The 24,354-nt window shown below is 44.4% G+C and overlaps 2 protein-coding genes across 6 annotated transcripts in view; one reads left to right on the top strand and one right to left on the bottom strand.

Annotated features, from left to right (window-relative positions):
- Window positions 1–116: 116 nt before the first annotated feature.
- LOC129837384 (actin-binding Rho-activating protein-like) lies at window positions 117–4,738 on the bottom strand. 3 transcript variants are annotated; one of them, XM_055903510.1, is made up of 2 exons: window positions 4,447–4,738; window positions 117–1,522 (listed from the first exon to the last, which is right to left on the bottom strand). In XM_055903510.1, exon 2 carries the CDS (start codon window positions 1,456–1,458, stop codon window positions 943–945), a length of 516 nt encoding a protein of 171 aa, XP_055759485.1. In that variant the 5' UTR covers window positions 1,459–1,522; window positions 4,447–4,738; the 3' UTR covers window positions 117–942. The 3 variants fall into 3 exon arrangements, with proteins under 3 accessions (XP_055759485.1, XP_055759484.1, XP_055759486.1); XM_055903509.1 differs by having other exon boundaries at window positions 4,451–4,738; XM_055903511.1 differs by lacking the exon at window positions 4,447–4,738 and adding an exon at window positions 3,434–4,436.
- Window positions 4,739–4,886: 148 nt separating this feature from the next.
- The window catches only part of LOC129837392 (tRNA (guanine(10)-N2)-methyltransferase homolog), a 34,291-nt gene continuing 14,823 nt past the window's right edge, over window positions 4,887–24,354 (top strand). The window contains exons 1-12 of one of the 3 annotated variants that reach the window (XM_055903522.1): window positions 4,888–5,186; window positions 5,391–5,456; window positions 6,903–6,976; window positions 7,130–7,211; window positions 7,305–7,397; window positions 7,567–7,701; window positions 7,989–8,145; window positions 8,257–8,337; window positions 8,886–9,050; window positions 9,238–9,319; window positions 9,511–9,645; window positions 18,046–18,166. In XM_055903522.1, the coding sequence (XP_055759497.1) occupies window positions 5,109–5,186; window positions 5,391–5,456; window positions 6,903–6,976; window positions 7,130–7,211; window positions 7,305–7,397; window positions 7,567–7,701; window positions 7,989–8,145; window positions 8,257–8,337; window positions 8,886–9,050; window positions 9,238–9,319; window positions 9,511–9,645; window positions 18,046–18,166 (1,269 nt within the window). In that variant the 5' untranslated portion in view covers window positions 4,888–5,108. Of the gene's footprint in view, window positions 5,187–5,390; window positions 5,457–6,902; window positions 6,977–7,129; window positions 7,212–7,304; window positions 7,398–7,499; window positions 7,702–7,988; window positions 8,146–8,256; window positions 8,338–8,885; window positions 9,051–9,237; window positions 9,320–9,510; window positions 9,646–18,045; window positions 18,167–24,354 lie in introns of those variants that run through there. The other 2 variants (XM_055903523.1, XM_055903524.1) reach the window with 2 other exon arrangements.

The following is a 24,354-nucleotide window of genomic DNA, read 5'->3' as shown; positions in this document are numbered from 1 at the left end:
AACCATTTATGACCCTTTCTAATGCCTTATTTTAAAGTATTATATGTTATGCAGGTTTTAAATAGTGTTACCTGTCATTCTAATGCAATTTAACATGAATTAGCAGTCAGTTTTGGTGATCTTTTGGAAGACTTTATTGATAAACATCAGTGCTTTCCTTTGTAAACATAAACACGTTTGGAATACAGTATATTAGTTGGTGACCAAAATATTTTTTTTTCAAATGAGTAAAGTGTTACAGTACATTTCATCATATTGTGTTATGGGTGCAAGTAACTGCAAAAACATTCCTCAAACAACCCTTGTTAGGTTGAAAAATGCATTTAGTACAGTGTGAATTCCACAAATGCCAGTCGACCAAAAAGTGATGTGCTATTTCTCCTGAATGTAAATAGAATTGTGATGCATTTTGCTACATTGTCAACCATGTATGCAGTTTCATAGCCTCCTTCCAGCATTTCTAACATAAGCCTACAGTGTCAGTGTTGTATTTTTGCCATTAATAAGTACACCTTTCCTCTGTGTCTAATTACAAAGGTTGCTAAAGAACATTGTAAGCGCTATGTAGATTACAGTGTAGTGGTGTAACTGGGAATGCAAAAAAGTCCAGTCAGGCCAATAAGCTCAGGTTCATCCTACAATGCATGTAATGCATGTCACTGCTGCCACAGGTTGGTTCTCTTGGGCCCTGCCCAGAAACAACTACCCCTGTTAGGTGCAGGTGTAAATCTGAAAGAATTGGATAGGTGCTGTTGCTGCACCTTCCCACCTAATGTAATTTTCACCATATTGCTTAGACCTAGCCAATCCTTTCACAACTACACAAATGCCTAGAGGGCTAGGGGATATTTCTGGACAGGGCCTAGGTTACTGTCTTGTACTTCGGCTGCATCAACCTGGTCACTGAAGCAGCATAATGGTGACCCTGTTATTTCATCCTGGTCACTGTAGCAGTGTGATGAGGACCTGGTCATCCTGCCCCTGCCACAGCATCTCCCCTTCAAAGCTGACCAGGCCTTGTTTTCTGGCCCTCAGCAGGATCCCCACCACCTTGTTGGAGATGTTCACATAGTGCTCAAACAGCTTCCCAAACTCCACCGTCACCACAGGTCTCTCCTCGCTGCCTCCGTCCCCACCGCCACGGCTCTCCCCGATGTCCCTGATCACCTGGCAGAGCTCCTCCACCTCCCGGCTGATGTGGACGTGGGCGTCCCGGCCCCTCTGCTCTGTCAACGAGCCCTCTAGGGGCCTCCCGTAGCCATCCTGGTCCCGTTGGAGCCTCTGCTGCTGGGCAGTCACACTCACCATAGCCCCCCGGTCGTTACTGAAGGGATTGTGTTTCTGGTACTCCTGGTGCTTGTTGGACCATCTCTGCCAGTTCTCCTTTAACCCTTTCACTGACGTCACACACACTGTCCTGTCATCGTTAAACTCGACAGGTGCATCGTTGTTCTCCATGGTGGTGTTTCAGATGTCTTGTACGTATTAAGTGGTTTGTCCACTTTTAGGCATAGTTCATTTTCTGTGGGTGTAATAAAAGTTTCAATGAACAACTGTTGAGAGCACAATTACATGTCTGTATGGTAGCCTAGGCCTATTTCTAATTTATATATACAGTACCAGTCAAAAGTTTGGACACACCTACTAATTTCACGTTTTTTCTTTATTTTTTTAAATGTTCTACATTGTAGAAAAATAGTGAAGACATCAACACTATGAAATAACACATGGAATTATGTACTAACCAAAAAAGTGTTAAACAAATCAAAATGTATGTTATATTTGAGATTCTTCAAAGTAGCCACCCTTTGCCTTGATGACAACTTTGCACACTCTTGACATTCTCTCAACCAGCTTCATGAGGTAGTCACCTGGAATGCATTTCAATTAACAGGTGTGCATTGTTAAATGGTAATTTGCGGAATTTCTTTCCTTCTTAATGTGTTGAGCCAATCAGTTGTGTTGTGACAAGGTAGTGGTTGTATACAGAATATACAAACCTATGTGATAAAAGACCAATTCCATAATATGGCAAGAACAGCTCAAATAAGCAAAGAGAAACGACAGTCCATCATTACTTTAAGACATGAAGGTCAGTTAGTGCGGAATATTTGAAGAACTTTGAAAGTTTCTTCACGTGCAGCTGCAAAAACCATCAAGTGCTATGATGAAACTGGCTCTCATGAGGACCGCCACAGGAAAGGAAGACCCAGAGTTACCTCTGCTGCAGAGGATAAGTTCATTAGAGTTACCAGCCTCAGAAATTGCAGCCCAAATAAATGCTTCACAGAGTTCAACAGACACATCTCAACATCAACTGTTCAGAGGAGACTGTGAATCAGGCCTTCGTGGTCGAATTGCTGCAAAGAAACCACAACTAAAGGTTACCCAGAAGAAGAAGAGTCTTGCTTGGGCCAAGAAACACAAGCAATGGACATTAGACTGGTGGAAATCTGTCCTTTGGTCTGAGTAGTCCAAATTAGAGATTTTTGGTTCCAACTGCCGTGTCTTTGTGAGACGGTGAACGGATGATCTCAGCATGTGTAGTTCCCACCATGAAACATAGAGGAGGAGGTGTGATGGTATGGAGGTGCTTTGCTGGTGACACTGTCAGTGATTTATTTAGAATTCAATGCACCAGCATGGCTACCACAGCATTCTGCAGCAATACACCATTCCATCTGGTTTGCTCTTAGTGGGACTGTCATTTGTTTTTCAACAGGACAATGACCCAACACACACTCCAGGCTGTGTAAGGGCTATTTGACCAAGAAGCAGAGCGATGGAGTGCTGCATCAGATGACCTGGCCTACACAATCACCCAACCTCAACCCGATTGATATGGTTTGGGATCAGTTGGAACGCAGAGTGAAGGAAAAGCAGCCAAAAAGTGCTCAACATGTGTGGGAACTCCTTCAAGACTGTTAGAAAAGCATTCCAGGTGAAGCTGGTTGAGAGAATGTCAAGATTGTGCAAAGCTGTCATCAAGGCAAAGGGTAGCTACTTTGAAGAATCTCAAATATAAAATCTATTTTGATTTGTTTAACACTTTTTTGGGTTACCACATGTGTTATTTCATAGTTTTGATGTCTTCACTATTATTCTACAATGTAGAAAATAGTCAAATTAAAGAAAAACCCTTGAATGAGTAGGTGTGTCCAAACCTTTGACTTGTACTGTACCTCTTAGTGAGAATTTCTCCTTTCTCCATTTCATAGCATAAGCTATGGACAACTAACACAATTGCATTTTATTGGTGGCAATTTGAATGTACAGTGATACCGTGACGAAATCCTGAGGCCCATTGTGTCATTCATCCGTCGCCATCACCTCATGTTTCAGCATGATAATGCATGGCCCCATGACGCAAAGATCTGTACACAATTTCTGGAAGCTGAAAATGTCCCAGTTCTTCCATGGCCTGCATACTCACCAGACATGTCACCCACTGAGCATGTTTGGGATGCTCTGGATTGATGTGTATGACAGTGTGTTTCAGTTCCCGCCAATATCCATCAACCTCGCACAGCCATTGAAGAGGAGTGGGACAACATTCCACAGGCCACAATCTGCCTGATCAACTCTATAAGAAGGAGATGTGTTGCGCTGCATGAGGCAAATGGTGGTCACACCAGATACTGATTGGTTTTCTGATCCACGCCCCTACTTTTATTTTTAAGGTATCAATGACTAGTAACTCAGTAAAATCTTTGTAATGGTTGCATGTTGTGTTTATATTTTTATTCAGTGTATATATATAATTAACTTTTTTTGTTAAATCTTTTGTTGTTTCTCTATAATACTACTAGCCACCTACTGTAGCAATTTTATGAAGTTGGCTTTAGCTAGTCCAGATAGGTTCCCAATCTCCCAACCTCATACCTAGCTACCAATAAGCCATTTCAGGCTATTTATCAGGTTAGAGTAGCTAGCTTGTCTAACTATCTTAGTTGGCATGCCTGCTGGCAAGTTTGGTAGTCTTTAGAAAAGCTAGCAATTACTAAATGTACTGAATAAGACTCACATTCCTTTTAATATTTTACCTAGACTTTAGAAGAGATGCAGAGAAGCATATTTAGTTTCTTTGAAAAAAATAAGCACCAGTCAGGAGAATACAGAGAGCTCAAGAGGTATGCTTAGATATGCAGAAAAATATACATATTTTTTTAATAGAATTAAGCATAGTGATTATGGCTCTAGATTGCAGGAAAAAGCTGCTTCAGATGTTTGAAAAATGCTAAATTTGCCCATTTCAGGAAGGGGACCACCCCCCTGCCAACTTCACATACTTTGTGCCCCCTCAGATTGTTAGGGTACATGATGCCCCTGTTCCAGATTGATTTAAAAATGAAAAACATTTAATTTATCTCGCACAAATAAATGTCACATTACAAGAAATATAGGAATGCAAGGTGAGCACACATCTGTAAACTGAAAGTGACATACATACGGTAAGGTGACAAGTGTCACTGCTACAATGTCAAAATCGATGTATTGCTTATTCCGAGATTTTATTCTTCTGTCCGTGTCGACCCGTTGTGAATAGCTGACATTGGTCCTGATATTTGATTTTAGGTACCTTACACTTCTTGTCACGAACACTGACATAGCCTGAGGAACGTGTGTCTGTTAGCAACATTGTATCCATGCTATGGAACTTTACATTAGGACAGTGCTGAATCGGATTATTTTTCTACCCGCAGTGAAAAACACTGATCGGCATCCAAAGTAGCCAATGACAATGTGGTGATGACGCAGGTAGCTAAATGTTGGTGTCACGTGCCATGTCAGTGAGCAATGTTCTGAAGTAAAGCTGCTTAACTTTGGGATATGTTTAGTTGGTGGATCATTAGCTCTCTCGACAGTAAAATGATTCACCCTAATTTATGAAGCAGTTATGTAGCAGCTATACATAATAATAAGCACACAATTATTTGGACGTTAATGACAAAACTGAAACATACTCATTTTAATTTTGCGTTTCCAAAATACATGCATTTAATGCACATTCATTGCTGGTAAAGTGGTATTTATTTTGAAACTGACAGGAACCACTATTTGCGGGGACGTGGTTCCTAGCCGGATGTATTTTGCGTGGGAACTCGAACATGGCGATCCACTGTAGCAGAACATGCCTACAATATTTGATACATCTGGCCCACGACAATGTTGACTTCAGGCTACCGGTATGCATATCAATGTCGTACCTCTCTGTCAAACTGTAAATGTTGTGTTATTTCTCTCCATCTCTAAAGATCTGGGTGTCTCATTACGGCATGTATCCCCATACATTAGCTTGCTAAGCTAGTAACGTTACAAGCTGCAAGCTGTCATGTTTGAATTCTTCAGAAATGTTCAGATTTTATTTCTTGTACATCGTAACATTACAGGAGATTAGGTCGCTGCTGTCCCTCAGGGGCAAACCGTTTGATCCAGGTGAAAACTTCAAAGAAAAGGTAAAATAAGTTAGTGTCCATATGTATTATTTGCCTGATAGCCATACCATTTAAAAAAAATGTATTTAACCTTTATTTAACTAGGCAAGTCAGTTAAGAACAAATTCTTATTTACAATGACGGCCTACCAAAAGGCCTCATGCAGGGACAGGGTCCTGGGATTAAAAATACAAATAAATACAATATAAATATAAGCCAAAACACACATCACAACAAGAGAGACACTACATAAAGATAGACCTAAGACAACAACATAGCAAGGCAACAACACATGACAACACAACATGGTAGCAACACAACATGGTAGCAGCACAAAACATGGTACAAACATTATTGGGTACAGACAACAGCACAGAGGGCAAGAAGGTAGAGACAACAATTCATCACACAAAGCAGCCACACCTGTCAATAAGAGTGTCCATGATTGAGTCTTTGAATGAAGAGATTGAGAAAAAACTGTCCAGTTTGAGTGTTTGTTGCAGCTAATTCCAGTTGCTAGCTGCAGCGAACTGAAAAGAGGAGCGACCCAGGGATGTGTGTGATTTGGGAACCTTTAACAGAATGTGACTGGCAGAACGGGTGTTGTATGTGGAGGAGGAGGGCTGCAGTAGATAGGGGGGGAGTGAAGCCTAAGAGGGTTTTATAAATAAGCATCAACCAGTGGGTCTTGCGGCGGGTATACAGAGATGACCAGTTTACAGATGAGTATAGAGCGCAGTGATGAGTCCTATAAGGAGCATTGGTGGCAAATCTGATGGCCAAATGGTAAACAACATCTAGCCGCTCGAGAGCACCCTTACCTGCCGATCTATAAATTATGTCTCCGTAATCTAGCATGGGTAGGATTGTCATCTGAATCTGGGTTAGTTTGGCAGCTGGGGTGAAAGAGGAGCGAGTACGATAGAGGAAACCAAGTCTAGATTTAACCTTAGCCTGCAGCTTGGATATGTGCTAAGAGATGGACAGTGTACCGTCTAGCCATACTCCCAAGTACTTGTATTAGGTGACTACCTCAAGCTCTAAACACTTAGAGGTAGTATTAACATCTGTGGGAAGAGGTGAATTCTTTTTACCAAACCACATTACCTTTGTGGGTAGAGAAAGCTTGTTGGACACTGGGAAAGCTTTGCGTTTAACACAAAATTAATCTGCATATACATGGATGTGAGGGCTTCCTACTGCCTGAGCTATGTTGTTGATGTAAATTGGGAAGAGCGTGGGGCCTAGGATTGAGCCTTGGGGTGCTCCCTTGGTGACAGGCAGTGGCTGAGACAGCAGATTTTCTGACTTTATACACTGCGCTCTTTGAGAGGTAGTTAGCAAACCAGGCCAAAGACCCCTCAGAGACACCAATAATCCTTAGCCGGCCCACAATGAAGGGAGAAGTTGGCCATGTGTTCATGCATAGGCTACTCAAATCCTAAAATCTGCTGTTCTTCTCCCCAGTCTCCATTCTGGCGCCTGAATGGCTTGTCAGAGGAAGATGTCAACAGCATCATGGCCAGAACTGTTTGTGCAAAGTAAGTGAGACAGATCAACAATGGAGTTGCAACGAAAAGAGCTAGATGGGTACTGCAGCATTGCTCATCAGCCCTTCTCTTCTGAGGTGATTCTCAACTTGAATGTCACAGTAATTGTAATTACCTTTTTGTGGTTATTTGTTTATTACCTAGGTCTGCATTTGAGCTGTGGGGTCATGGCAGAACACACATTGAACTCAGGACCTCGCTCTTGAAATATCCAACAGAGAACATGGTTTGTGAGAAATTACATTACTATCTAAATAGAGGGCAAACCACTCCACTAATGTGGAGTATCTAATGTGTGTAACTTTACCCCTCCCAACAGTCACCCTTCCTACAAAAAGACTCCACATACAAAATCAACGTCTACACTTTCAACAAGACTCTAGAGTTCGAAGATAGAATTAAGAAGATAGATGTGAGTATGATACACTTGACTTGGTCCCAGTAATTTGTACTTAAGATTGAGCCCAAAAAAGTAAATTTACTCTACCTTTTGTACTGCACTATTGTGTTAAAGGCAGGCACTGATATGCAGTATGCACCATGACACCTGGACAAGTTACCCTGTGGTCTTCCTCCCCAAGGCAATGGAATATCTCTCCTTTGAGGGAAGGGTCAATCTAAGGAACCCTAAACACATCTTCTGTCTTTTGGAGGACTATGGAACTGACCCTAACAACATCCCAGACGAGCCTCTCTACATCTACTTTGGGAGATGGGTGAGGCTGTGTGCTCCTTCATTTCTGTGTCATTATACAAATGAGTAATGACTATTACTCATTAATGTTGTTTACCCCAGTGGTTGTTAACCTTCTTTGGTTCCCAATCACATTTTGGTCTGCCTGAAGTATTCCCTCTTGTGAAACTTATCATGAGGCCTACGTCCTTATGAGTCTTCCCAAGTCCCCTGTGTATAAGCCAGGTACCAGGTTGAGAAGCACTGTTTCATTTAATGATAAAGGTAAGCCTATATCTGATCTTGTCTTATCAACTGTATGTTCCTTAGATTGCAGATGGCCAGCGTGAGTTGATTCGCTCTCACAGTGTGAAGAACAGGCACTTCATAGGTAACACCAGTATGGACGCTGGGTTGTCTTTTATCATGGCCAACCATGCCAGGGTCAAAGCTTACGACCTGGTCTACGACCCCTTCGTTGGGACTGGTAAGAGAAAAGTTGCTTTTGGTCTTTGAACTGACACTTGCAGAAATAAACTGCATCTTAGCTGAACCCAAGGCTAGTCTGTGCTTATTGGATATTTTTTCTCTCTCTCAGGTAGCCTCCTGGTTGCATGCTCTCATTTTGGTGCATATGTCTGTGGAACAGATATTGATTACAACACCATCCATGGGATAGGTAATGTCCTAGAAATGGCCTTGTTTACTTTCTCTTATTTTGGAACCCAGAGCTAAATATCTTTTGCTTTGGCAAGCGAGTTAATCCATTTATATGATGAACATTATGTTGGTTATGCTCTTTCTATCATCTTTTTAAATACTTCAATTTTTCCTGTGCTCATATTCATGCTTAAATCCAATTGTATTGTCCTATAGGCCTAACACTTGATACGTGATATGATTACAACTAGGACCGGGACGATAACCACAATCTCAATATTCTTTCCATGGCAAAGAAATCAAGAAGTAGATCAAACTCTACTGGTCCTTTTACACCTGTGTGCATGTAAAATATTTTGTGCTATAGCTTGGAAAATAAATAAATATGAATCTGGATGACAATATAATGTTTCCAACATTTAGGGCTGTTTTCCTAAAGAAGTTAAAACCGCTTTGTACTTTGTTTCCTTGCCACAATACTAAGGAGTATCGCGATACTGGTATTGTCCCAGCCCTAATTACAACCCAGTGCGTTGCTGTATAATAGTATTTTGGTTTATTTTTCAGGCAAAGCGAGTCGTAAGAACCAGAAGTGGAGGGGTCCAGATGAGAACATCCGAGCCAACCTGCGTCAGTACGGCTCAGAGAAGCTGTATGTGGACGTCCTTGTGTCTGACGCCTCCAAGCCTATCTGGAGGGACGGAGTGCTCTTTGACGCCATCATCACTGACCGTACGTTCTTATCCTAGAGCTCTGTGTGTGCTCTTCCCTAGTAGGGTCCTCCATCCTGTAATGTCTCCTGTACAGCCATGCACGAGTAAAACGTATTAGTCTGTTGAAGTCCACATTCTTTGTGATTTGTTCAGATTTAAATCTGTTCAAATTTCTTGTTTCATTTTTGTGTTTGTTTAATTCTCAGCCCCCTATGGGATTCGGGAGTCAACCAGGAGAACAGGCTCTCAGAAGGACAGTGTAAACAGTGTGAAGTCATCTGAAGACTAGTACGTCTTCATCTTCCTCTTGAGTCTGTGTTGTTTATAGTGCTTTGTATATTTGCTCAGTTTTGAAAAAGACGGCCTATAAAACTTGAAAAAAATAGATACACTAGAGATATATAAAGTCCTCTCAGATGATGTTAAATCTGTGTAAAGGCATCTTCACTGCAGTAACAGACTCTTTATCTTTCATCCAGTGTTGGGGACAGCCATGTCCCCGTTTCCATGGCCTACCACCTGAGTGACATCTTCACTGACCTGTTAAACTTCTCAGCTCACCACCTGGTCATCGGGGGGCGGCTAGTCTACTGGCTACCAATCTACAGGCCAGAGTGAGTATTATTGTGTTTCTTTATTTGTCAGGGACCATTCACAACAACCCCAGTATTGCACCAGAGTTATCTACATACAGGAGCATGGTTAATATCCATCTGTGGTCCCTGGATACAGCACTTCCTGTTAAAGCTCTATAGTCTGAATTGGTAAAATATTCCCATCTGGTGTTGTTCAGTCTAATGTATCGTCATGGTGTTTACATGGGTTTGAGCTCACAGATGTATCATCTACACAGTCTCCCTCTTCTCTATGTGTAAACCAAATAGCACTGTCATCAACTGTTGTGATGTCGAATAGATACAAACAGCATTTGATAAGACCTTATTGCACACAGGGTCAACCTCACCAGTCAGCTGTTTTTCCTGCTGATAGATGCTGTTATTTTTTCCCTTTACCCTGTTAGACCTTATCCTACTCCTCTTCTGTTCCTCTAGGGATGTAGATGTTAACCCAGGCCCTGCAACGCCTAGCTCCACTCCCATTCCCCAGGCGCTCTCATTTGTTGACTTCTGTAACCGTAAAAGCCTTGGTTTCATGCATGTTAACATTAGAAGCCTCCTCCCTAAGTTTGTTTCATTCACTGCTTTCATTCACTCCGTCATCCCGGATGTCCTAGCCGTGTCTGAATCCTGGATTAGGAAGGCCACCAAAAATACAGAAATGTTCATCCCTAACTATAACATTTTCCAACAAGATAGAACTGCGAAGGGGCGGAGTTGCAATGTACTGCAGAGATATAACTCTTCAGGATGTCATACTATCCAGGTCTGTGCCCAAACAATTCAAGCTTCTACTTTTAAAAATCCACCTTTCCAGAAACAAGTCTCTCACTGTTGCCGCTTGTTATAGACCCCCTTCAGCCCCCAGCTGTGCCCTTAACACCCCGGCCGTCCTACAATGTAAGCTAGATGCCCTCAATCTCACACAAATTATCAAGGAACCTACCAGGTACAACCCTAAATCCGTAACCATGGACACCCTCTTAGAGATCATCCTGTCCAACTTGCCCTCTAAATACACCTCTGCTGTCTTCAACCAGGATCTCAGCAATCATTTCCTGCATGCGTAATGGGTCCGCGGTCAAACAACCACCCCTCATCACTGTGAAACGCCCCCTAAAACACTTCAGTGAGCAGGCCTTTCTAATCGACCTGGTCCGGGTATCCTGGAAGGACATTGACTTCATCCCGTCAGTAGAGGATGTCTGGTTGCTCTTCAAAAGTGCAGCATTCCCCATTCAAAAAATGTAGAACTAAGAACAGATATAGCCCTTGGTTCACCCCAGACTTGACTGCCCTTGACCAGCACAAAAACATCCTGTGGTGTTCTGCATTAGCATCAAATAGCCCCTGCGATATGCAACTTTTCGGGTAAGTCAGGAACCAATATACTCAGTCAGTTAGGAAAGCTAAGGCTAGCTTTTTCAAACAGAAATTTGCATCCTGTAGCACCAATTCCAAAATGTTTTGGGACACTGTAAAGTCCATGGAGAATAAGAGCACCTCCTCCCAGCTGCCCACTGCACTGAGGATAGGAAACATTGTCACCACCGATAAATCTACGATAATCGATCATTTCAATAAGCATTTTTCTATGGCTGGCCATGCTTTCCACCTGGCTTCCCCTACCCCGGCCAACATCTCAGCACCCCCTGCAGCAACTTGCCCAAGCCCCCCCCCCTGCTTCTCCTTCACCCAAATCCAGACAGCTGATGTTCTGAAAGAGCTGCAAAATCTGTATCACTACAACTCAGCTGGGCTAGACAATCTGGACTCTCTCTTTATAAAATTATCCACCGAAATTGTTGTGACCCCTATTTACTAGCCTATTCAACCTCTCTTTCGTATCGTCTGAGATCCCTAAAGATTGGAAAGCTGCCGCGTTCATCCCCCTCTTCAAAGTGGGAGACACTCTAGACACAAACTGTTATAGACCTATATCCATCCTGCCCTACCTTTCTAAAATCTCCGAAAGCCAAGTTAAAAATCATCTTTGTCATCTTTGTCTCCCGGGTGGCGCAGTGGTCTAGGGCACTGCATCGCAGTGCTAGCTGCGCCACCAGAGTCTCTGGGTTCGCGCCCAGGCTGGGCTGGGTTCGCGCCCAGGCTCTGTCGCAGCCGGCCGCAACCGGGAGGTCCGTGGGGCGACGCACAATTGGCATAGCGTCGTCCGGGTTAGGGAGGGTTTGGCCGGTAGGGATATCCTTGTCTCAGTATGTAAAAATGTAATAAAATGTATGCACTCTACTGTAAGTCGCTCTGGATAAGAGCGTCTGCTAAATGACTAAAATGTAAATGTAAAAAAACAGATCCCCGACCATTTCGAATCCCACCGTACCTTCTGCAATCTGGTTTCCGAGCTGGACATGGGTGCACCTCAGCCACGCTAAAGGTCCTAAACGATATCATAACCGCCATAGATAAAAGACAGTACTGTGCAGCCGTCTTCATCGACCTGGCCAAGGCTTTCAACTTTGTCAATCACCGCATTCTTATCTGCAGACTCAATAGCCTTGGCTTCTCAAATGAATGCCTCGCCTGGTTCACCAACTACTTTGCAGACAGAGTTCAGTGTGTCAAATCGGAGGGCCAGTTGTCCAGACTTCTGGCAGTCTCTGGGGGTGCCACAGGGTTCAATTCTCAGGCCGACTCTTTTCACAGTATATATCAATGATGTCGCTCTTGCTGCTGGTGATTCTCTGATCCATCTCTACGTAGACGACACCATTCTGTATACATCCGGCCCTTCTTTGAACACTGCTAACAAACCTCCAAACGAGCTTCAATGCCATAACACTCCTTCCGAGGCCTCCAACTGATTTTAAATGCAAGTAAAATGAATGCATGCTCTTCAACCGATTGCTGCCTGCACCTGCCTGCCAGCCTAGCATCACTACTATGGACGGTTCTGACTTAGAATATGTGACAACTACAAATACCAAGGTGTCTGGTTAGACTGTAAACTCTCCTTCCAGACTCACATTAAGCATCTCCAATCCAAAATCAAATCTAGAATCGGCTTCCTATTTCGCAACAAAGCCTCCTTTACTCATGCTGCCAAACAGACCCTCGTAAAACTGACTATCCTATCGATCCTTGACTTCGGCGATGTCATTTACAAAATAGCCTCCAACACTCTACTCAGCAAACTGGATGTAGTTTATCACAATGCCATCCGTTTTGTGACCAAAGCCCCATATACTACCTTCCACTGCAACCTGTATGATCTCGTTGGCTGGCCCTCACTACATATTCGTCACCAAACCCACTGGCTCCAGGTCATCTTTAAGTCTATGCTTGGTAAAGCCCGGCTTATTTCAGCTCACTGGTCACCATAGCAAAACCCACCCGTAACACACGCTCCAGCAGGTATATTTACTGGTCATCCCCAAAGCCAACACTTCCTTTGGCCGCCTTTCCTTCCAGTTCTCTGCTGCCAATGACTGGAACGAATTGTAAAAATCACTGAAGCTGGAGTCTCATATCTCCCTCTCTAACTTTAAGCATCAGCTGTCAGAGCAGCCTACCAATTACTGTACCTGTACACAGCCAATCTGTAAATAGCACACCCAACTACCTCATCCCCATATTGTTACTTATCCTCTTGCTCTTTTGCACCCCAGTATCTCTACTTGCACATCTATCTTTCCAGTGTTAATGCTAAATTGTAATTATTTTGCCACAATGGCCTATTTTATAGCCTTATCTTCCTACTCTTCTACATCTGCACACACTGTACATAGATTTGTCTATTGTGTTATTGACTGTATGTTTGTTTATGTGTAACTCTGTGTTGCTGTTTTTGTAGCACTGCTTTGCTTTTTCTTGGCCAGGTCGCAGTTGTAAATGAGAACTTGTTCTCAACTGGCCTACCTGGTTAAATAATGGTGAAATTAAAATAATTGTAAAAAACAATAGAAGGCAACAGTCACAGCCTACACCCTGATGAAGTGTTGCTACTGTACTAGATCTGCTTAACGAAGCATTCTAGTTTAGATACAGGCTTTTCTCCCTGCACCTCTTCCCCTCATAAGCATCATATTCTCTGTCAGGACCAGGGGTTTATTCCCGTCAGAACATCTCATTCTCTGTCCCATAAAGTCTTCAGGCCTGGGGTTAGTGGTGTTCTGGTCAGTGTGCAGGTGTCCTGGGGTATATTGGGTGTATTGTTCCATACAGCTGGGTTACTGTGTGGACAGGATACAGGCCCCTGGGCCCTAGGACTCGTGGCCACTGATTACAGGGCAAGGTCTGAGCATCAGGAAGATGAGATCAGACCATGCACCACAGCCCTGTGAAGTTTCTATTACACCTCCCGCTCACCTCCAGCAGTTCCCCCTGACTGTCTGTGACACACACACTGGAGTTCCCCACACTGACTGGCTGAGACAAGGAAAGGGAGAGAGGGCTACAGCCCTTAGCATTGATGGTTGAGGGAGAGAGAGAGTGTGTGTGTGTGTCTGTGTGCCTCTGTCTGACTGACTGACTGTGTGCCTCTGTGTGTGCATGTGCTCTGCTCCTCACTCGGGGTGTGTAACTACCTAACAGTTCCTGACCCTGTCTCATTCAGGGCAGCGTGCGAAAATATACCCATGAGGCCAGTCATGCTAATTGGCTGACACTGACCAAACACAGCCTGTCTCCAGGTCCTTATCTGTTCAACACTGTTGAAACATTAATGGTAGATGTCTAAGCTGGTTAGATTTAGGTGGTTCTAAGTCTGTCCTGAGAGAGCGATCTATACTACACCACTAGATGTCACCATTTACCAATGACTGTTACTGCAGAGGACCTTTGACATAGAACAGGGTGACTAAATGGTCCAAGGGGACAGGGCTGTGTAGCAACATGCTTGTTTGTAAACACTGGTGTCACAAAGGGGAGTTGCAGTGCAGCTGCTGTAGGAAAAAACGATTTGCTGTGTTGTGTTACTGTTATGTTGGGCTGGGGTGGGACCAGACGCAGGCCAATACGGGGTCCCCTAACACTGGTCACAGGCCTGAGTGATGAGGTCCCCCAAGCTGGCCAATTAAAACATTTCCGCGGTCATCATGACGAGCACTGCCTTGCCCCGTGCCTCAGCTGCCTTTCAGTGTTTCAATTAAATCTGTGGCTTTTCAAGCTCATTAGTCACTCTCTTTCTCCCCCCTCTGATGCTGTGTTTAAGTTTGAACTAGTTCATAACTTTTCCAGTCGCGGCGTGGTCTGTTGCCATTTCCTCTGCTGCAACGCCTTGGCAGGAACCAGACCCATTATCTCTGAGGCTAAAGCATAGAGATAGATAGAGGACTTATCTTTATATCTGTGAAATTATGGCATCTGTGACAGCATGGGCAACGCCATTGAGGCTACAATCCATAGGAATCGCCTCCGAGTTGACTACTTTAAAATAACCGAAGCATGGTGGAAGCCCTCAATGGCGCTGCCCATGCTAAAATGACCTTTTGGTCACTCGAGGTTTCTATAATTCTCTATGGGTTAAAGTCATAAGGCAGACGGCGCTAATGAAGCAGAGTGCAAAGCTAGCAGGAAGCTGATGGGGTTTGAACCCCCATGGTTGGTTTAAGGGGTTATCGACTTCCTTTTGTCTACAACACTCCTGCTGCTGCCTTACTGAGAGACAGATCCTTGTGCTTAATGCCGGTGTCTATCTGACCTACAGTATACCATCAGGGCTCTACAGTGCGACCATTTTAATCGCATATGTGCCTAAATATTTTGCTGTGCGACCTGACATTTTTTATTTAGAGCACCAGAGCGGCAAAAAATGAATTAATAATAATAAGATAATTGTTGCAAGTATTACTTCACTGTGCGGCAGCCCCTGAGTGGCATGGAGAATACACGGAGTGCAGATTCATGACCGTCACCCTTGCACCATTACTACAAAGAAAACGGCTTGTTACGTCAAATATATTTCATTGTGCTCCTAAATTTCTTTGTGTGCTCCTACATTTTTCACCTTAGGCGTACACATGCCCCTTGTCAACAACAAAAAAGTCAGTTTAGAGCCCTGACCAGGAAATAAAGGTAGAAGACATGAGCTAGTCTACTGCACCTCAGCCTACTTGGCTTAAATGGCCTCTAACCTGACCCCTAGTCTGCCTGCTATCACATGAGGTTGATGGCACCTTAATTGGGGAGGACAGGCTCGTGGTAATGGCTGGAGCGGAATTATTTGAATCGTATCAAATACATCAAACACATGGTTTCCATTGATTCTGTGCCGGTGCACCCTGTGTATAGCCTCGCCATTGTTATTTTACTGCTGCTCTTTAATTATTTGTTACTTTTATTTCTTATTTTTTGGGGGGGGTGAGGGGTTTATTTATATACTGCATTGTTGGTTAAGGGCTTGTAAGTAAACATTTCACTGTAAGGTCTACACCTGTTGTACACCTGTTGTATTTGGCGCATGTGACATACATTTTGATTTGATATGTTTGATGCCATTCCATTTGCTCCCTTCCGGGCATTATTATGATCCGTTCTCCCCTCAGCAGCCTCCTGTGCTGCTTATAAGCATCTGCACAGAGGTTTCAACTCTATTTGTCTGAGGATGGAAAAAGCTGTATTGAAAGTGAAAGGCGCAGCCCCACCCATCTTTAAATGAAACTGCCAATATGGCAGATCCAGCTTCCTAGTAATAAGAGGGGATTGGCAGGATGAATTAACGCCCGCTTTGTTCAGGGTGCTCACCGAAGCGCGCACGCACACACCACAATACATTAGATGCCTGTATTCCACAGTGGCCATGGCAACCCAGGAGACAAACAGTAGGGTGAAAATCTGGCCCAGCGTCAGTGTGGTGCTGGTAGGAGAAAGTGCTAAATATGCAAACAAACACTCTCTCGTAATCTACCTGTACTCATAATAACGGGTACACTGCAGTCATCCATTTAGTAAGTTGCTTACTGTTACAACTGCAGCTCCTGATCCTAATCTCTCCAAACCAGTTGTTCTGTAAACACTAGCGAGAATCTCACAAAATTAGGAACCACCCGTGTCCAGTTTGACGTCAATACTATTCATAATAACGTAGTCCTTCGCCCTGTCTAGTGCATAGAAATTAACTAAACCAAACATTTTGCTGTGTTACATTCTACCCCCCATAAACTGTTAACTAAGGTATAGTGCAGTGTGTTACATTCTACCACTCATAAACTGTTAACTAAGGTATAGTGCAGTGTGTTACATTCTACCACTCATAAACTGTTAACTAAGGTATAGTGCAGTGTGTTACATTCTACCGCTCAAGTGTTAACTAAGTCTAACGTCCATAAAGGTGGTAAAACGGCCCATGTGTAAGGTCCAGCTACCCAGTAATAAGATGTGATTGGCAGGTAGAAGGAACGCCTTGCTTTGATCACAGTGCTAACAAACACAAACCACACACAAGAGGCCTGTATTCTACAGGCACTTGCATTCAATAGCATCTATTAATCACATGTATTATTATGAATAGTACTGATGTCAAACTGGAGAGCCAAGGACACAGGTGGTTCCTAATTTTGTGAGATTCTATCTAGTGTTTACAGAACAACTGGTTCTGAGACGTTAGGATCAGAAGTTGCAGTTGTAACCGTAAGCAACTGTATCAAAATGGATGACTGTAGTGGAGCCATTTGAGTACATGTTGCATGGATTGCCAAGGCAAAAGAATATGAAAGTGTGTATTCTTATTTTTAATTGATGTAGTTCTGTACCTGTCGATTTAATGTTCTGTATTATGTAATTTTAGGTAGTTCTGTCCTTCAGCTGTCTATTAATGTCAAGTTTCATGGACCCCAGGAAGAGTAGCTACAGCTTTGACCCTAGCTAATGGGGATCCTAATAAACACCGTACCTTGCCCTGGACAGCTTTAGTTGTGGTGCTTGGCCGACATGCGCGCAAACACACACACACACACACATGCATACACACACACACACACACACACACACACACAGAGCGCTCCTGACAAGACTACGTTTTTCCCGATATCTTAAATCTAATCTAGTTCACCTTTTTCACAGTGGCTTTTGTCAACTTCAGTCAGATCATGACATGGTCAGTAAAGGCCTGGAGCTGAGAGAGAAATGGCCTAGAGTTGGGAGCGGGAAAGAGGATAGAGAGTGAGCGAGAGGGAGGGAGGGAGGAGAGAGCTGATCTGGGTTGAGTTTAATGGAGAGAGAGCTGACTTGGCCTGGATGTAGTGTAATTTTGAGGGGATTACAGGGAGGCTAAGGCTGGTCTACTCTGCAGGTGAGTGTATGGTGAGATGCAGATATTGTGGTTTGGAGGATCATTTGGGCCCATCAACCCTTTAGACTTATTGGTTCATGCTACAGTACAAGACCAGCTGTTTAAAAATGTACTCAACCATGATGATTCACCAGTAGAGTGTGTGTTTGTAGGTACTGTGAAGAGATGGTGCCCCTGAATGCCTGTCTCAGACTGGTCAGTAACTGTGAACAGACCCTTTCCAGCCACACCTCCAGACGTCTCATCACCATGGAGAAGATCAAGGAACCAGAGGTGGGTGTCTGTCTGTCCTTCCATCTGTATGTGTCTGTCTGTGTGTGTGTGTGTGTGTGCTTTTCCTTTTGTACTACCCTGTGTGTGTGCATCTGGCCTCTATGTGACTGTGCTGTTAGGAGCGTGTGTATGCATTTGAGTGGAACGTCACTCATTTCGAAAGGGTAGATGGATCCCTTTGTGAATATGATTGCAACACCATATAATTGTAGGTTTTTGTGTTGCGCTTACTATGAATTACATACATGTATCTAAAGAGTAAAGTACCCGAGTTTGTGCCGTGTTTGTATGTACGAGCATGCAAAAAAAGAAACTTCCCTTTTTCAGGACCCTGTCTTAAAAAGATAATTTGTAAAAATCCAAATAACCACAGATCTTCATTGTAAAGGGTTTAAACACCGTTTCCCATGCTTGTTCAATCAACCATAAACCATTTGTATTTAATTTTATTTATTTCACCTTTATTTAACCAGGTAGGCCAGTTACAACTGCGATCCGGCCAAGATAAAGCAAAGCAGTGCGACAAAAACAACACAGAGATGGGATGAACAAACATACAGTCAATAACACAATAGAAAAGTCTATATACAGTGTGTGCAAATGTAGTAAGGTTAGGGAGGTAAGGCAATAAATAGGCCACAGAGGCGAGATAATTACAATTTAGCATTAACACTGGAGTGATAGATGAGCAGATGATGATGTGCAAGTAGAGATACTGGGGTGCAAAAGAGCAACAAATAAATAATAGTATGGGGATGAGGTAGTTGAGTGTGCTATTTACAAATGGGCTGTGTACAGTGATCGGTAAGCTGCTCTGACAGCTGATGCTTAAATTAGTGAGGGAGATATAAGTCTCCAGTTTCAGTAATTATTGCAATTTGTTCCAGTCATTGGCAGCAGAGAACTAGAAGGAAAGGCGGCCAAAGGAAGTGTTGGCTTTGGGGATGACCAGTGAAATATACCTGCTGCAGCGTGTGCTATGGGTGGGTGTTAATATGGTGATCAGTGAGTCGAGATAAGGCGGGGCTTTACCTAGCGAAGACTTATAGATGACCTGGAGCCAGTGGGATTGGCGACGAATATGTAGCGAGGGCCAGCCAACGAGAGCATACAGGTCGCAGTGGTGGGTAGTATATGGGGCTTTGGTGACAAAACAGATGGCACTGTCATATACTACATTCAGTTTGCTGAGTAGAGTGTTGGAGGCTATTTTGTAAATGACTTCGCTGAAGTCGAGGATGGATAGGATAGTCAGTTTTACGAGGGTATGTTTGGCAGCATAAGTGAAGGAGGCTTTGTTGCGAAATAGGAAGCCGATTCTAGATTTAATTTTGGATTGGAGATGTTTAATGTGAGTCTGGAAGGAGAGATTACAGTCTAACCAGACACCTAGGTAGTTGTCCACATATTCTAAGTCAAAACCGTCCAGCGTAGTGATGCTGGGCAGGCAGGCAGTTGCGGGCAGCAATTGGTTGAAGAGCATGCATTTAAGAGCATCTGCTAAATGACTTAAATGTAATGTAAATATAGTTTCACTAGCATTTAAGAGCAGTTGGAGGCCACGGAAGGAGTGTTGTATGGCATTGAAGCTCGTTTGGAGGTTTGTTAACAGCGTCTGCGTAGAGGTGGATCAGAGAATCACCACCAGCAAGAGCCCGAGAATTTAACCTTGTGGTACCCCCATAGAGACTGCCAGAGGTCCGGACAACAGGCCCTCCGATTTGACACACTGAACTCTGAGAAGTAGTTGGTGAACCAGGCGAGGCAGTCATTTGACAAACCAAGGCTATTGAGTCTGCTGATAAGAATGCGGTGATTGACAGAATCGAAAGCCTTGACCAGGTCGATGAAGACGGTTGCACAGTGCTGTCTTTTTTTTTCTTCTTTTTTTTTACACCCTTTTCTCCCCAATTTCGTGGTATCCAATTGTTAGTAATTACTATCTTGTCTCATCGCTACAACTCCCGTACGTGCTCGGGAGAGACTAAGGTCGAACGCCATGCGTCCTCCGAAACACAACCCAACCAAGCCGCCCTGCTTCTTAACACAGTGCGCCTCCAACCCGGAAGCCAGCCGCACCAATGTGTCGGGAGGAAAACACCGTGCACCTGGCTACCTTAGTTAGCGCGCACTACGCCCGGCCCGCCACAGGAGTCGCTGGTGCGTGATGAGACAAGGATATCCCTACCGGCCAAACCCTCCCTAACCCGGACGACGCTAGGCCAATTGTGCGTCGCCCCACGGACCTCCCGGTCGCGGCCGGCTGCGACAGAGCCTGGGCCCGAACCCAGAGTCTCTGGTGGCACAGCTAGCGCTGCGATGCAGTGCCCTAGACCACTGCGCCACCCGGGAGGCCACAGTGCTGTCTTTTATCTATGGCGGTTATGATGTCATTTGGGACCTTGAGCGTTGCTGAGGTGCACCCTTGTCCAGCTCGGAAGTCAGATTGCATAGTGGAGAAGGTATGGTGCGATTCGAAATGGTTGGTGATCTGTTTGTTAACTTGGCTTTCGAAGACTTTAGAAATACAGGGCAGGATGCATATAGGTCTGAAACAGTTTAGGTCTAGAGTATCTCCCCCTTTTAAAGAGGGGGATGACTGGGGCTGCTTTCCAATCTTTAGGGATCTCAGACGATACGAAAGAGAGGTTTAATAGGCTAGTAATAGGGGTTGCAACAATTTCAGCGGGTAATTTTAGAAAGAGGGTCCAGATTGTCTAGCCCAGCTGATTTGTAGGGATCCAGATTTTGCAGCTCTTTCAGAACATCAGCTATCTGGGTTTGAGTGAAGGAGAAGCGGGGAGAGCCTTGTGCAAGTTGCTGCGGGGGGTGCAGAGCTGTTGGCCGGGGTAGGGGTAGCCAGGTGGAAAGCATGGCCGGCCATAGAAAAATGCTTATTGAAATGATCGATTATCGGTGGTGACAGTGTTTCCTAGCCTCAGTGCAGTGGGCAACTGGGAGGAGGTGCTCTTATTCTCCATGGACTTTACGGTGTCCCAAAACATTTTGAAATTGGTGCTACAGGATGCAAATTTCTGTTTGAAAAAGCTAGCCTTAGCTTTCCTAACTGACTGAGTATATTGGTTCCTGACTTCCCTGAAAAGTTGCATATGGCGGGGGCTATTCGATGCTAATGCAGAACGCCACAGGATGTTTTTGTGCTGGTCCAGGGCAGTCAAGTCTGGAGTGAACCAAGGGCTACATCTGTTCTTAGTTCTACATTTTTTTGAATGGGGAATGCTTATTTAAGATGGTGTGGAAAGCACTTTTAAAGAATAACCAGGCATCCTCTACTGACGGGATGAGGTCAATATCCTTCCAGGATACTCGGTCCAGGTCGATTAGAAAGGCCTGCTCGCTGATGTGTTTTAGGGAGCTTTTGACAGTGATGAGGGATGGTCGTTTGATCACTGGCCCATTACGGACGCATGCAATGAGGCAGTGATCGCTGACATCCTGTTTGAAGACAGCATAGGTGTATTTAGAGGGCAAGTTGGTCAGGATGCTTGCTATGAGGGTGCTCATGTTTACGGATTTAATGTTGTACCTGGTAGGTTCCTTGATAATTTGTGTGAGATTGAGGGCATCTAGCTTTAGATTGTTGGACGGCCGGGGGGCTAAACATATCCCAGTTTAGGTCACCTAATAGTACGAACTCTGAAGATTGATGGGGGGCAATCAGTTCACATATGGTGTACAGGGCACAGCTGAGGGGGTTCTATAACAAGCGGCAACAGTGAGAGACTTATTTCTGGAAAGGTGGATTTTTAACAGTAGAAGCTCGAACTGTTTGGGCACGGACCTAGCTAGAACTCTGCAGGCTGTCATACTATCTCTGCAGCAGATTGCAACTTCGCCCCCTTTGGCAGTTCTATCTTGATGGAAAATGTTGTAGTTGGGAATGGAAATTTCAGATTTTTTGGTGGCCTTCCTAAACCAGGATTCAGACACGGCTAGGACATCAGGGTTGGCGGAGGTTGCTAAAGCAGTGAATGAAACAAACTCAGGTAGGAGGCTTCTGATGTTAACATGCATGATACCAAGGCTTTTACGGTTACAGAAGTCAACAAATGAGAGTGCCTGTGGAATAGGTGTGATGCTGGGGGCTACAGGGCCTGGGCTAACCTCTACATCACCAGAGGAGGAGTAGGATAAGGGTACGGCTAAAGGCTATAAGAACTGGTCATCTAGTGCGTTGGGAACAGAGAATAAAATGGGCTGATTTCTGGGTGTGGTAGAATAGATTCAGGGCATAATGTACAGACAAGGGTATGGTAGGATGTGAGTCCAGTGGAGGTAAACCTTGGCATTGAGTGACGATGAGATAGCTTGCATCTCTGGAGACACCAGCTAAGACAGGTGAGGTCTCCCCATGTGTGGGGTGTGTGACAAAAGAGCTATCTAAGGCATGTTGAGCTGGACTAGGGGCTCTACAGTGAAATAAAACAATAACTAACCGAAACAACAGAAGACAGGGCATATTGACATTAGAGAGACGGATGTGTAGCCGAGGGATCATAGGGTCCAATGAGCAGCAATAGGTGAGTCCGGGAGCCGTTCGGTAGTCGCTACCACTTTACCAAGTGGGCTTAGCAGTTCAGACGTATTTTTCCGTGTTGTCGTGTCGTGTCCTGTATATATATATATTTACACCTTTTCTTCACATATCTTTTATTTATTTTATTATCCAAGAACTCAACTACAAAAGCTTCCCTGCAAAAGCTTTCCTGCAACCCGCTTCACCAATTACAATAAGTACTATTTACCTCAATCTGAAATCCATCGTGGAAGATAGCCAGGGGCTAAATCAGAAGCTAGCCTGAAAGCTAATCCAGAAGCTACTCCGATAGCTAGCCAGAAGCTAATCTGTAGCTGCCCCGAAATTAGCCGGTTTGCTGGCTAGCGTTGGTGTTTCAGCTGCCCACGTTTTGCGGTCATCAGCTATTCCTCTAGCTCGATAATCTACCGGCACTTTTGTGCAACGCGACTCGGACCGGAGCATTCCGGGACTTTTTTTCTCTCAGTTTCCCCGGATTCCAACCGCAGCCTCTGGACACTTGCACCTTGATTTCGCAGCTAGCTAGCTGCATACCGTGTGACTATTGGCTTACGTCGACCCCGGAGCTAACTCAAATCATGCTGGAGCTAGCCAGCTGAGGAGTTCCATCACCATCCGGACCCGTTTCTTTGTTGCTGCTGCAGATACGGAACCCCACCGGGCCTTCACGACTGACTGCCGACGTTATCTGCCCGAGGGATTTATCCAACCGGCACCTCCGTCCCGGCGTTACCTGAACGCTCATCTGAGGCCCGCTAATCGTTAGCTGTCTTATCGGCTGCTATCTGAACAAAACCCCACTACACGGAACCTACCGACGGAAATGCACGAGGTATCTACAAACAGACCTCCATCCTATGCTGCTACCGATAGCCATATACCCGGCCAGCTGTCTGGATCGCCACGACCCCAACCAACCTCTACTCACTGGACCCTTATTTATCACTCGATTAAGCTTGCCTCTCCTTAATGTAAATATGCCTTGTCCATTGCTGTTCTGGTTAGTGTTTATTGGCTTATTTCACTGTAGAGATTCTAGCCCTGCTCTCTATACCATATCCAACCCTGCAGTTCCACCACCCACATATGCGATGACATCACCTGGTTTCAATGATGTTTCTAGAGACAAGATCTCTCTCATCATCACTCAATACCTAGGTTTACCTCCACTGTATTCACATCCTACCATACCTTTGTCTGTACATTATTCCTTTAAACTATTTTATCGCCCCCAGAAACTTCCTTTTACTCTCTGCTCTGGTAGCTCTAGGCGACCAATTCTCATAGCTTTTAGCCGTACCATTATCCTACTTCTCCTCTGTTCCTCTGGTGATGTAGAGGTGAATCCAGGCCCTGCAGTACCTGGCTCCACTCCTATTCCCCAGGCGCTCTCTTTTGATGACTTCTGTAACCGTAATAGCCTTGGCTTCATGCATGTTAACATTAGGAGCCTCCTCCCTAAGTTTGTTTTGTTCACTGCTTTAGCACACTCTACCAACCCGGATGTTTTAGCCGTGTCTGAATCCTGGCTTAGAAAGACCACCAAAAATTCAGACATTTTTATCCCCAATTACAATATTTTCAGACAAGATAGAACGGCCAAAGGGGGCGGTGTTGCAATCTACTGCAA

This window comes from Salvelinus fontinalis, chromosome 38 (genome assembly GCF_029448725.1).
Source record: "Salvelinus fontinalis isolate EN_2023a chromosome 38, ASM2944872v1, whole genome shotgun sequence".
In the NCBI taxonomy this organism is placed as follows: Eukaryota; Metazoa; Chordata; class Actinopteri; order Salmoniformes; family Salmonidae; genus Salvelinus; species Salvelinus fontinalis.
Note: the sequence above shows the minus strand (reverse complement) of the source record. Positions and strands in the feature narration are given on the sequence as shown.